Raw genomic sequence first — 14,486 nt, 5'->3', positions numbered from 1 at the left:
GCCTTGAAATCTGGGCACTTAACCAAACTGACCTCTCCATAGTGGTAAAAAAAAAAAAAAAAAGACCACTCACATGCCCATAATCATTCTTAACACCACAATCCTTTTTGTTAAAAATACACTTAAGTAGAGCTCTGCTGGAAAATGCAACAAATGAACAATCAGGCCGGAGCCATAATGACCGGAGGTGGTGTGTTGCTGCACCTTGGCAGCCTTATTGGTTAAAGCATTACGTGCATACTGCAGAAGCCATTAGACTGAGGAGGAGAGGCAGAAAAAATAGAAAGTAATGGAGGTCATGTCAGGAAAGGAGTGATGTATGGCCGTCACTTAGTGTTGTGAATAGTTGTAGACCTTGACTAACAGGTATCTGGGACACAGCAGTGCATATTCATTTGAGGCATGCCGTGGAATAATCACACACCATATGCATGAAAGGACACAGAAATAAGGATGGAAAAAAAAGACCGATTTGGGAATTAAGGTATAAATTCATTGGCATACTCTCAACTTCTAATGCATGCATGTGCATTAAGAGTAGCAGTACAGTTACAGTTTACAGAGGGTTTATAAATTGCAATTAAGGGCTTTTTTCAGTGATTGAAAAATAATTTACTAATGCTTCATTTCTAAACCATTAATAAAAACACAGTTTGACAAAAGGGACCTGTGATCTTCTGGAAAAGTGCTGCAAAAATATATACCAAAAACATACCTTTTTAAGGACTTATAGTAACCAATGACATGACAGCTTCTTCTGTTGGCATAATACAAAGTGACAAACCAGCTGCAGACTTAATGGTTAATGTTTGATTGTTAAAAGTCCCATATTTTACACTTTAACACTGTTTTTATTTGAAGTGTTGATGTCCATAAAAAGATGTATTTGTGGTTTTAGAAACCAACCAAAAACCATCTCAGTGTAGTCTTACATCTCCTCTTTAGAGCTCTAGTAACAACAGGTCAGTGAGCCGATCAGGAGAGAGGCTCTGAGCTTTTCTTCTGATTGGCTGACTGTTTTCTCAGTGATAGAATAAAGAGCAGATTTCAGGTAAACACTCAGGGAAACCCCGAACTGCAAGGTTGGATGGTGGGTCTGGGTGGGCTGGGCGTGGGGCATGGCTGAGAGTGGTGACTGCTTTGTTGTGACATCACAAAGTTACATAAATCCTGACGGCTCGTTTTAAGTCACAGTTTCTGAATACAGGCTGTGTGTGTTTCTCTGTTGACTGAGCACTTTGATACTTCCACAGTATGAATGTACAACCTAGATCTGCTTTATAATCAAATAAGACATGGAAATCTCACTTTATACAATATAGGACCTTTAATACGTCATTAATATTTAGAGTTTAAGACTTAGCAGATTGTTGTAAAAATCGCCTTGACTTACATCTTTTTCTGTTGGCTTAATAAAAAGTGACAAACCAGACTTAATGGTTAATGGATTGTTATGGACTCGACCATTAATGAGTCACCACTTTAGAGCCATCTTTCATAATTTGGCAATTTAGGGTTTTTCTCTTGAAGTTCTTAACTGTATTTGATCCACTTGGTATCATCCCACAAGGTTAAACAGATTTGGAAAGAAGGTCCTTTATATTCTCTTAAGTGTGATGACATATTTGTGCTTGTCACTATAGTTTATGTTCCAGACTGGAACACATGGTTATATATATAAATATGAGATGTGCAGACATAAGGAATTGCTGGCTATCAGACTTCAGCATCAGTCTTGTCAGGGGAGTTGTTTTCTCTGCTTAATTTGGATTATAATCTTACTCTGAAAAGGGGGAATCCAGACCTGCTTTTTCAGATAAAGGTAGAAAGTCAAGTACCTAAATCTGAAAGTTAAACGAGTAGGGACATGATATTTGATCACAAAGCTGTAAATAATGATCACAAGCCTGCAGTCATTCACAATGAAGCCATCTCCCATGTCTCCACCTGTATGTGTGTGGGAGTGTATACTGACAACCCACTGAGCTGGAGCGTCTAAGTTAACAGCGTCTGCTCCAGGCTAGAGCACAGATAGTACTTCTTACGTAGACGGAGAGTTTTTTAGGAGGAAGTACATGCTGCTTTTTTTATCCTGCTGTACTAGAAAGCATTATTAGACACGGCGGGTATCGCAGCTTTGTTTGGAAACCTGCCTGTACACCCTAAAACCCAAGATAAGCTGTCCGCTGTGGACCGCTCTGAAGGTTGACGGAGTTGTACATCTTTATACGCTCCCTCAGAAATATCACCTCTAACATCTCACCTTAATATGACCTACTTCCCTCAGGTGTGCTATTTTAGTTATCACAAATACAGGTTAGACTGCTAAAAAACTTTGTTTGCGTTGGTGTCAATTACAATTGTAAATGCCTAGGGCGAGGTGCACAAAGTTTCTGTTTGTGTATCAGCTTGTTTGCATTTCTTTTTAGCCTTTAACCTGTTCCCGGAGTGTAACTGATCTGTCTGTGTATTTACAGTCATAGCATCAACGTTTAACTTTGTCATCTTTCAGTCACTTAAAGCTGTTTTTTGCTTTTTTTTGCAGATGTATTGCAACCCACTTTCTGCCCCTTAAGTTTTTCATTTGGTTTCGTGTTACTACTATGTTTGTGCCCAATATGTCAGAATTGTATTGTTTGGTGAAATAAGAAAGAAAATGCAGTGCTCTGTGGTCGATAGAAAGTGTGTTATGTGACAAAACTGTGCTTAAAGGTCCTGTATTTCACACTTTTGTTGTGTTTTATTTGAAGTTTTGATATCCTGACAAGATACAGCACCAGTATACAGTATATTGTTTATTTGTGGTTTTAAGCACCAAAAAACATCTTAGGCTTTTCTCTGATCTAGTAACAACAGGCCGGTGAGCCAGTCAGAAGGGAGGTTGTGAGCCTCTCTTCTGATTGGCTGTCTGATTTTCGAGTGATAGAATCAAAATATAGCAGATTTCAGGTAAAACACTCAGAGAAACCAAGTCTTGCAAGGTTGGATGGTGGGTCTGGGTGAGTCTGGGTGAGTCTGGGTGAGTCTCGGTGGGCTGGGCAGGGCTTGGGGCATGACTGAGAGCGGTGATTGCTTTGTTGTGACATCACAGTTATAGATGTCCTGACGGCTGGTTTTAAGGCTTTCTCTGAGGACTGAGCGCTTTGATAGTTTCGCAGTGTTTATATAGAACCTAGACCTGCTTTTTAGTCAAAAGACATGGAAATCTCACTTTATACAATATTGGACCTTTAATAATACAAAAATAGAGGAGTGAAACATCAGATCACTCAGGGCTTGATGTGCTTACTTGTACATAACTAAGTAAAGTGAAATGATTTCTTACGCCTCAGTTGCCCTGGGGGCAGCTCGTAGTTGTTATTTTAGGAACAGCATACCTGTGTGTTTGTGTGTGAACGCCTGCGTGAGCATGTGGACAGGCGCGTGTGTGTGTGTGTGTGTGTGTCTGTGTGTGTGTTTGCACTCCAGTCAGCCAGGTTAAATAGCCGTCTATGTCCAGGTCTATGTTTGGGATTACGGTATCACTGCCATCTGATACGTCAGGACCCTCCAGCCAACAGCATTAACACTCATCTCTCTATTCACCTGAATCAAAACAGGCGGAGGACCCACAGGACTGGCTGAGGTGACCAAACACTGTCTGCTCAGGATGAGTCAGTGCCCAGTCCAAGCTGAAATGTCAGCGCCCTCCTAAGAGTTTGTTTGGCTTTTCACCCAGAGATACTGTCTGTGATAGTGTGGTTATGATATGTTTAGATTTCATGAAAGATTCACAGCAGTGTATCTTTGCTCGGGCGGTCTTCGGCGCGTAGTTGGATTCTAGATAAAAAGACGCAGACGTTATCTGCAGATAACTGAAATTGTGTGCTGATGTTTGGTCTATTTAAAAGGATAAGGCTGGCAGTATTCTCTTCTATTCTATTTTCCATCTTGTAAACAACAAACCCCATGGAACCAACAATGTGTTAGTCCCTTTATTATAACTGTTTGACTTTCCTCCAGTTTCTACTGAAGTTTTAAAATTACACACACAATCACAATCAACACAAGAACTTCTCTTAAGCATCAAGTTAGTGGAGTTGGAAAACACTAACTAAAAACAAAAAAAACAAGATCAGTATTGGCAAATTTATTAGCAATCCAGTCCTTTTCATTAAAGGCCCTGCACATGGTAAACCCATACACACAGCGGTGGTGAAGCAAACTGGAAATCCTCCATCGCCTTTGCGATCTTTGACATCCTCCAAAGGATGCAGTCCCTGAATCGAAACACAGCTAGCCACTGACTCTCCTGTTGGCGTACATGTAGTTGTAGTGACATCCTGTGACCCTCCATAATCACCAGCACCTGTGAGGGTGTGAAGGCCCTTTATTTACTCTTTATCTCCTTGTTTAGTGCCCTGCATTTACTCTGATTATGAGCTCATAAAATGCAGTGGGCATCTAACCTGTGCCATGGAGAAGACTATTGCTTACAAAACTTAAATTACTTTAAAGTTCTGATGCACAAACACCAACAAAAGTCTGCAGACAGACAATAAATTTGTGTAATCATGCGAATGCATGGAGTTATGTGGGCAGGCTTTGCGCAGTGGAAACACGGTTCATTTTTTCGCACAGTGCCTGTGTTATGTTAATGTATGCGAAACAGAAGTTTTAAAAGTGTATTTCACTTTTTGCAAACAAGGAGCGTCGTAATGTTTTTTTTTAATTATTATTTTTGGCTGTTTACCCTCGTGGTCGACTTGAATAATAAATATTCAGTTTTCTGTGTCTTTGCTCTTGCTCAAGGTGTTATGAAAAGTCTTTTTTTTTTTTTTTGTCTAATGTGAAAAGTTATGGTGGTCACAGTGGGTCATTTTCCACCGACAGCTCACCTCTAGCGCCTCAGGCTGTTTGAACTCACACAGTTGGAGCAGACAGACGCCCCAGCTTGTGATGCTGCCTCGTGTCCACTTGGAGGTCCACCACCAGCCCTGGGACTCGACCAACACACACACACACACACAAACACACACTCACACACACACCTGCTGCAAAATTTATGTGTGTGTGTGTGTGTGTGTGTGAGATGGAGAGAGAGAGAGAGAGTGTGGGAGTCTGTGAGTGTGTGCTTGTGGATATAAATGGCTTAAATGTTCTTCATACGCTTTGTGCACAGTTCACCCTGTTTATTTCTACATGTGTTCTAATGACGTCACCCGCTCTCCCGAACCCTCGCATAGACGCTTCTGCAGTTGCGTCACAGATCTCCTAGCAACCGAACGTTGCACCACAATGGAGGTCCCTTTGAGAATTGGCAAATAAATAATGGCTACAAATACCGGCTAAATTTATAACAGGGTGAGGGAAAAAAAAGAGCTACCTTAGAGGAATAGTTGAGGTTGTCGTCAATTCAGTGTTTCAGTAAAGACGCACGATTTTATGCAAATGGTCGTCATTCAAACATCGTTTCACAGCTTCATCGTTATGAAGAGATGGATGTTGACATGTTGCCTCAGCGAAGCATATTCAGCTTTTTTCTGTTTTTGACTAGTAGGCAGAATAGAAAGTAAATCTCATGTATTTTCTGTTATTCTCTATATTATGTAATTTGTTCTGTATATTCTTGGCAAATCAAGACAATTTTATTCATGCAATGACTTTTTATTTACATCTTCTCCTGTAGCAGCAGGTCACCAGTAAGAAAACTGTTTTCCAGGCGGTAAATGTTTTGCAGGTTGGTCTTAATTTACTCTATTTCAGGTGCAGAACTCTTGTCTCACTCCGACTAATGAAACCCTGCAGAGGAGGTCATAAACTCCAGTCAATAAACAGGTGGACTGGTCAATAGTTGCTGTGTTGGTTCCATGGAAAGCAAGGGCAGGTGTTGGAAACAGTGGCACAAGTCAGAGGAGTGTTTGTGAATACTGTACTGCTACTGCGTCTATATTGAAATACTGTCATTGGGGAAAAAGATCCCACCGACCCCATTGTGAACTTTGTAAACTCAGAAAACAATGAATTAGTTTTTAGTGTCTGAAGAACTTTGCGCTGTAACTTGTCACCGCAGCTAATCCAAAACAAACTGCTGTAATAGCCAATTAGCCAGCAGGTTTTAATGGCATTAAACTAGCTATTAAAATGTTCTTCTACAAATGACACAGTACAAGTTCACTCTATTTGCTCATGATGCATTGAATGCTTCATGCATGTTTGGGCTCCCCATCTGTCAGCGCCACCAAAGCCTCTTTCTAGTCCACTTTGGGATCTTTATCTAGCCATTGTCTCAAATTGGTATGAGGCAGAACGGCTGGAGGAAGACATCAGACCTCGGTTGAGACACAGCCCATGGGTATTCAACAGTACTAAAACAATTAGCTGTTCGTCATCAGTGATGTCCAGGAGCACTGGGCCTCTGATGTAGCTGCTGGAGGAGGCATTACGTCACCTGAAAGCCCTCTGTAGTGTCAGATTGGCATCGCCACCAAAACCTGCTCTGTCTGTCGGTCGGTTTACTCTTCTCTGTGCTCCGAGCCATTTGAGTTCTCCAACTGAGGAAGTGTCTACCGAGCCATAAGGCCTCCAGGCATCATCTGTTCTCCCATTCCTCCTCCCTCTGTCTCACTGGCACACTTAAACCGCCGATCTTAAAAGACTCCCACTATCTATTAGACCTTGCGGAGACACTTGTTTCAGCCATGATAATTGCTGTTTTTTTTTTCCCAGCACTGCGATTGTTATTGGAAAATTTTTCACAGGGATTTGGGTGTGTGTGTTTTATATATGTGTGTGTATGTGGTCCTGCTCGTCAAAGTTGACAGCAAAATATTCTGCAAAAAGACTGATCGGCGTGTAGCTGTTGTCATAGCAACTGTGCAACCTGGCTTTGTCTCCCGTTCATCGGAGGAGTTTTTTATTTTATTTTCCTCACACAGGCATAGAAAGAAAAAAAAAAACGGTCTCGTCTATTTCCACTCTTAGGTCGTTTCTTGCTGCCATTCCAAATAAATACTTGTTCGGCTGTGTACTCTCACCTTGTGGAAAGTCTCATTAAAGCACACGGATGACGAACGATGAGAATACGGTGTGCAACAGCCTGTAACATATCGCTCATATAACACTCATGTGCTATAATGCAGCACATTGTGCAGCAGACGCCCACACATTTTTTACAGTCCTGTTCACTTCTTCTGCTGCTCTGCACAGTCCACTGTATACAGACACCATCCTGTCAGACTCTTTATTTTGTTAAACTGGCCGCAGCTCATCATTCAAACTGTGGTTCTGAAGTTGTTTATTGATGAATTTGTTTGGTAAATTCCCATCTTAAGCTATTGATTATCTCCTAATAAATACTGTGCCAGTTCATTCATGCATTTGAAGCTTTTATCCAAACTGCCAAACTGCTCCCCTCCGCCCATTGAGCTGCATACGACCTTGATGATTCTGATAATGATGAGAGTAGGTGTCGGTGACAGTGCGACAAATTAGAATAAATAGAATTTGTGTGCGTATGTGTGTGTGTGTTTTTTTTTCATGCTGTAAATATCTAGTGTTTTTAATTGTCGCACACTCCACTCTCTTTCCTCTTTCACCCGCAGTAGAAATTTCTCCTCCATGGGGAATAGCAGTGTTTAGCGCTCAGTCAATCACTTGGAGAGGCATCTCAGTCTGATGTCAAATAAACTATATTTGGCTCTAAATAGGCTCCTAGACTTGAGTAGTGTTTTTGTCCTTGCACACATACACACACACATCCCCCTCGGTGTAACCCACACACACAGACAGAAACATATATTCCTTCATCTTTTTTCTGTAGTTGCATTTCTCTTCTTAATCCACACAAGAATACACACACACACACACACACACACACACACATACACACACACACACAAACACACACTCAACCCCACGGCCTTCTGTGGGTGTCATGTGACTGGCTAGTGGAAGGGGGGGGGCACAAGCACGGCATAGGCTTAATTAGGCCGAGGCCAATCAGAGAAGATGGAGTAGGACACTGTCGTCTGGCGCCTTGGGGTCTCTCAGCTCCTGCAGGCTCATCTGTCACACACACACACACACACACACACACGCACACTCGAGTGGTGTTTCGGTCAACCACATGCATTATTAGGTCAAGTCTAATCATGCTAGCGTGTATTTGGTGGATCAGGTCTGACTGTCAGGTTTCGGGTAGGTGTTCCATGTCTCATGTTCATGTCAGCATCTCCCTGCCTACATCTATGAAAGCTGGTCAAGCTGTCAAGGTTTAAAGCAGCGGTCCAGTCAAGATGATAAACTTACTAAAAAAGAACCATCATTGCCGTTGCCTGTGCCACTTCGCCTCTACCCAATAATGCTACAGCCCTCCAGAGAGAGTTCTTCTGCCACCAGTCACTAAAAGCAGTTTTCATCTAAAGACTCCAATCCACAAGTGTCTTCTCTTTTTTCTTTCAAGTAAAAACACATTAGTAAGAGCCTGTGAATATGAAAATTGACAAAGCCGTCCTTTGTTTGTTTGTGTGTCAGTGGAATTACCAAATGAACTGATTTTCACTAGACTGAGTGGAGGGATGGGCCATGGGCCAGGTCTGGTGAAAGGGGTGAATCCAGGAATTGTTTTATCATTTTTCCTTCAACATTTTCATGTCTTTTTCAGGAAATAATGTATGAATCATTGTGGTGTTTACATGTATGGCTTTGTACAGTTTGGTGCAGATCCAGATAATAATCTGGATCCAACAGACATGTGTTTGTTTGGCCTTGGTGGCGGTATCTGCTCTACTGAGTGTGACACCTCCACAGATGCTTCGATAGGATTATATTTCTGTTTTCTCGAGAAATGTGTGGCGTGTGTACAAATGTTGAAAACTTTTCCACTCAGCATTTAATTAGCCCTCAATCCTAAAGAGATATCATGGCATCATCAAAATAAAATGAGATGTGTTTATTCAAGGCAAAGACAGCACTGACAGATAAAGCGGTAGAGCGTGACGCTGTTTTTGGCATGTAAGCATCTTGTTGTTTTTGGCAGCATCATGGGTTGGTGCTTTTCGGATGGTTAGGCAAAGAGAATGTTTTGATCTGATCTTTTAATGTGTAGCAAAGGTGGTGGGACGTTCTGTACAGTACAGTGACATGGTGTAAAGAGAGCGAGAAGTAAATAGTGAGGCTGATAAGCATCGAAACCCGTTGGTGCTTGGAAGCAGGAGTGTGCAGTCGGGGTCAAATTTAATACATGGATTTGAAGCTGCTGTGGTTGTGCCGCTGTCAGGCCGCTGTCCCTGTGTGTGTGTGTGTGTGTGTGTGTGTGTGTGTGTGTGTGTGTTGCTTTTGAAATGCGTGCATTTGACTACCTTTTCCAAATCCATATAGCAACAAGTTAAGTAGGCTATGCTTTTTGCAGAAGGTGTATCTTCGATGTGGGGGTGGGACAGTCAGCTGTTTAGAGCACCCACTGGCAGAAACATAGACTGGTGTCTGTGCTGTATAACATGCATGCAGGGTTTTCATGTAAATCCTTTGTGTTTGGTCGGCAGTCTGAATCCAGCACGGGAACTCCACCACTGTCAATAAGAGAGAAGAGAGAGAGCTTAGAGAAATTAAAAAACAATAATAAAGTAAACTGATTAATAGCTCAATTAAAATTTGACCATTGACTTCAACTCCAAAGGTTCTTTTTCTGACAAAGGCACAAACTCAAGTCTGTTCCAAAACACATGCACACAAATAACCACATGTGTGTTGCGTGTGTGGCGTGTGAAGCAGAACCACCAAGCTATTGTCACTGAAGACGGACGGCGACATCAACAGCACACACACACAATGACAAACAGCCCTGACCACGCCGCTGACAAGTCCAATCATCTGCCAGTCGCCAACAAGGCCGACAAGAAGCAGATGATGTCAGTTCCCCCTCTTTATTGAGTTATCAGGTTGATTGAGTGTAATTGAGCAATGCATCGGAGTGCAGAGAGACAACACCAAGCCTCAGGAGAGGTAGGAGGAGGGGAGGAGGAAGGGTGTTTCAGGAACCAGGAAATGCTATACGGCACCAGGGCCATGAGATTAGCGCTGACAACGACTCAATATTACTAGCTGCCTCGTAATCAGCTAATAAGACCGATTGAGCCCCTCACACAAAAGATTTCTTATCTGCTTCAGTCCAGCGCCAGTCATAGTTATAAAGATGGAGACTTTAATAAGTACAAATTATCACAAAATTTATAACTAAGCACATAACACCAATTAAAAGCTTGTGTGATCTAGATGTTGTTCCCCTGAAAGAAATCTCTTTTAATGAGCAGAGTACAGTTTAATGTTACACAAGAAAGCATTAAGATTAATACTAAAACAGTTATGTGGACTCTTTTCGTCAAGAGCTGCCCAGAGTATTTGGATCAAATTTATGTGTCAATTTAAAACCACCAAAAGTTGTGGTGTGGAAAGATGCAGAAGAGCATCAAGTGCAGATGTATTGAAAATCCCTCCAAGACTTCTTGCATTAGTTAGTAGAGATATTTGTCCTGAAGACCTTTGAGCGGATCGTTTTCCACTCAGTCCGAAGATAACGAGACTCGACCAGGGCTCAAAATATACTCAGTCAGAATTTGATCGGGTCTTTTTCTTTTCTCAGGAAATAATAAGCATATATGTAAAACATGTATGCTATTAAATGCTATTTCTTTTCCCCCAGAATATGATTCACATTCGCTACTAAAGAGGTTGGAAAATTGTTATCTTTTGTTAACATATTTCCCAGTTGGCTAAAGAAAAGTTTTGTTGGTGAAGGTGAAAATACTTTCAAATAATTTCTACAGATATGTTTTTATTTGGAGTTCGTTTCTGTGACTGCGAAGGAGATTAATAATATATTGCTGCTCTTTTCGACCACTATTGTGGGATTTCCAACTCAGATATCTTTTCTCCTCTCAGCCTAGTTGAAGTGAATCTCTTCTTTCCTCAGTCTCAGTGCGCACCTCGGTCCACAGTTTAACTTCCAAGGCATTATGTGTTTGCTTCATCTAGGAAAGAACTGCTGGGAACTGTTTTTTTTTTTTGTTTTTTTATCTTCGTAATTCCCTGATTTATTTTTCATTTCCTCCACCCACTTACCCACACACCCACACACACACACACACACACACACACACAAAAATCCCCTCTGCTCTTGTCGTCCTGGAATTCATTTCCAGCTTGAAAGTGACATAATACTCATGAATAACTGCATCCTGAGAAAACTACTCAATTATTACACATGTGACCCTCGAGACTTCCTCAGCACGGATTCTCTCATATTTCCATCCTTTCCTCTCCTGTTCTGTTTTATTTTGTCAATTCAAAGCTGCACATTTGTTGACTGAGCTGTTTTCTTCCTTCCATTCAAAACTGGGAATAACAAGAAAATGAATGAGAGATGGGAAAGTGTGTGTGTTCATGAATAGTACATGTACATCTGTTTACAGGTCTGAGGTCTCAGTGAATGTAGTTGTGTAAAAGCCTTCCAGACAAAGCTGTGTAAATTGCCTCAAGTGATGTCATTTGAGTCCGTGTTTGTCGGGGCTGACGACTTGTAAAAATCTGGACGTGTGGAGTCAGAAAGAAGTAAGCTCACAGACCTCTGCAGCCCGCTCCTCGTCTCAAGGCTACGTTAGCTTCTGCTATCATAACACACCCGAATCACCAACTAAACTTTTGGTGGTCAAATTGCATTGTGGGTATTGTAGGTTTAGGCAAGGAAGGAGAAATCATGGAATAAAAAAGACGACATCTCTTGTTCTGCTGCATCGATGATGTTTTTTTGTTTTTTTTTAAGCTGTCCATTGTGAGTCGGACATACTGTATGTCCTTGGAGTGGGTTGCTAAGGCAGCATTTTTTGGTGTGGTGAAAATTTGATTGACACCTCTCTTCCTGTTCCATGTGTTGTTTCAGTCGACTGTATTTATTCATTTCTAAATTGTCCAAAGTGGAACAGAATGTAACACAAATAACCCTGTTATATGTGAGGTTTCTGGCGTGACCTATGATTTTGTCAGCGTTTTTCAGCACGGCTCTCTTTTGTTACTGAATTATTGTCAGACAGCACATCAGAAGAACGCGCTATCATCTCAGCGCTTATCCACCGCATCCAACCGCCTTCACTAGGCTGCCATTCTCACCTGGTATTAAGAGGTGGCAGATAAATGTGTTGGGCCGCTCAGTCATCGCGAGCGCTAATGGACCAAGCAAAGTGGTTTTTGTTGTGAAAACCTTTTTTTGAAGCGAAAGTTCCTTACAATGGAAATACAGGCAGCACAAAAGTAGCCTCATCATTATACTGTCGTATAATGATGAGGCTACTTTTATCTATGTCTACACATGGAAACAATTCAAACAGGTTTTTATAGTCTTTGTTGTTGCCTGATGTAAATGCTCTGGAGGCTGGTTTGTCTTTAAAATGAACATCCTTTAAATTCATTCTCATTATGTGGATACAGTGGGGTCCAAAAGTCTGAGAGCACACTGTCTGTTTCTAATATTTTCACATAAACCTGGAAATAATCAGAAATCACAAATGCAAGAAGAAACGTTTAAGATTTTTAACTGTTTCTTGGTCAGGAATCAGATTTAAGCAAAGTTGGGGCACTGACAAACTTAACTCTGTCACATGATTTACTGAAGGAACTCATCTTATAGCCAGTGTTCACCAATTACAACCAGGCTGTGCCTCAAGTGTCCAGCAGATCATTGGTTGCTAAGTAACATTGTGATAGTAGTAAAAATGGCATCAGAACTAAGTTAAAGTGTCAGAAGTCCAATGTTATATGTTCTGAATATGTTATTCATCAACATGCTGAATCCGCGGCGGCTCGAGTGCATGCACTCATGCTGTCTTTAAAGCAAAAGGGAGACAAACTAAGATATTCTGAAATTCTCAAAGATTTAACTTTTCACTCAAACTGTTAACCTGACTTCATTTGTATATGAAAAAAATAGTACTACATTTGAAACAAAAGCATAATATACTGTATTCCCGGGCTTCTCCAGGCCGCACGCTCAGATTCTGAAACCCCAATTACCCCCGATGTATCAACGCTGTGCGAGTGTGAGTCATTGGTGTATAAATGTGTGAATGAATGGGTGAACGCAGCTTGTAATGTAAAGCAAATGTTCTTGTCAACATGTTTTTTCTGTTTATCTGCTCATAGCTACTAAAGGATGGTTAAACTTGCTTTTGCTTATGTTTAGGCTCTTAGTCACAGGTTATACTAAGGTTATAGAAAGATGGTGGTTTAGGTTTAATACAGGAAAAGTCCACAGAGACTTGGAGCATGAGACAGGAAGCTCATTATCATTTTAACCTAAAGCATGATTTTCCCGAACCCTAGCCAATCTATTTATTCATCTATCTAAGACAATTAGGACAACATCTCATTCACAGCGACGAGCTGACAGTGAGTCATGACTAACCGCGTGCATGATATGCAAGCAGCTGATTAAGTCTGACACAAAAATGTCTGTGTGTTGCTACAATATCAGTTCGTTCTCTGACATGCCATATGTGCTAAATGACTATTTAATGCAGGACATTTAGTCAGTTCTGAAAGACACTGTCAGTATTACCACTTTACTAAAAAAAAAAAACTCTCCTGCTTCATCCTCTGCAGACACTCTCTCAGTGCCTCGCTGGTCCCCACAGATTCCCCGAAGAGATCTGGGAAACTCAATAAAACACAGGTAAGCCTAAAGGAAAGTGTGTGTGCACACTCACCCACACACTCATGCATCTGTGCTAGAATGCCAGTCCAATTAAAAAGGGCCTCTTGCATAACTCATCTCAACTCTCTGTCTCGCTTTGTCTGTCTTCCTCTTTCTCTCTCTCTCTCGCCCTGCTCGACTCCGCATGCTAGTGATCTGAAAAGTAAAGCAGCACCGTATTAGTTGTGGGATCTCAGCAACCTCCAGAACGTGGGTGTTGTGCCTGCTGAAAAAGTCAGCGAGGTGGAAGGAGAACCTCTAAGCCGCATCATATACAGCCGAACTGAACGCAAATGTAATTTATAAAGCCTTTATTTGAAGATTAAGGCTGGTTTTAAGAGAAATACCGTTATTCCGTCCAACAATCTCCCCGATGTGCCAATTTGTATATCTCTACCGCTGTGCTCTTGATCACATTGTTGGCCTGTTAAGATAAGTGCATTTTCGGAGCTGGTATACAATGCACAGCTGCGGCTGTATGGCCTCGTCTGTGCTGAAAAAATGTTTCTCTTTGCAGAATCTGCCCTTAATGTCACATCATCGTTCATATTTGACAGCAGAGTCCACTGAAAACTCCATCAGGGGTCGGCTGGAGTTGTGCCTCTCAATTGAGTCGAAGGAGGGGCCTAATAAAGAGATTTGGATTCTGTCAAACTGCATTAGTCATCTGCCATTAGCCAGCCAGCCGCACTGCTAGCATGCATCAGTAAATACAGCCAATAGTCGCATATACGTGCTCCAAGCGCTCAGTCAGTCTGTGCAA

General features: G+C 41.6%; 1 protein-coding gene across 1 annotated transcript in view; it reads left to right on the top strand.

Annotated features, from left to right (window-relative positions):
- ksr2 (kinase suppressor of ras 2) overlaps window positions 1-14,486 on the top strand; it is a 92,952-nt gene that overhangs the window by 51,085 nt on the left and 27,381 nt on the right. The window contains exon 6 of the mRNA XM_022752772.1: window positions 13,633-13,702. Coding sequence (XP_022608493.1) covers window positions 13,633-13,702 — 70 coding nt within the window. The remainder of the gene's footprint in view (window positions 1-13,632; window positions 13,703-14,486) is intronic.

Source organism: Seriola dumerili, unplaced genomic scaffold (assembly GCF_002260705.1).
Source record: "Seriola dumerili isolate Sdu_G_001 unplaced genomic scaffold, Sdu_1.0 BDQW01000177.1, whole genome shotgun sequence".
In the NCBI taxonomy this organism is placed as follows: domain Eukaryota; kingdom Metazoa; phylum Chordata; class Actinopteri; order Carangiformes; family Carangidae; genus Seriola; species Seriola dumerili.
This window is presented reverse-complemented; position numbering and strand designations above follow the sequence as displayed.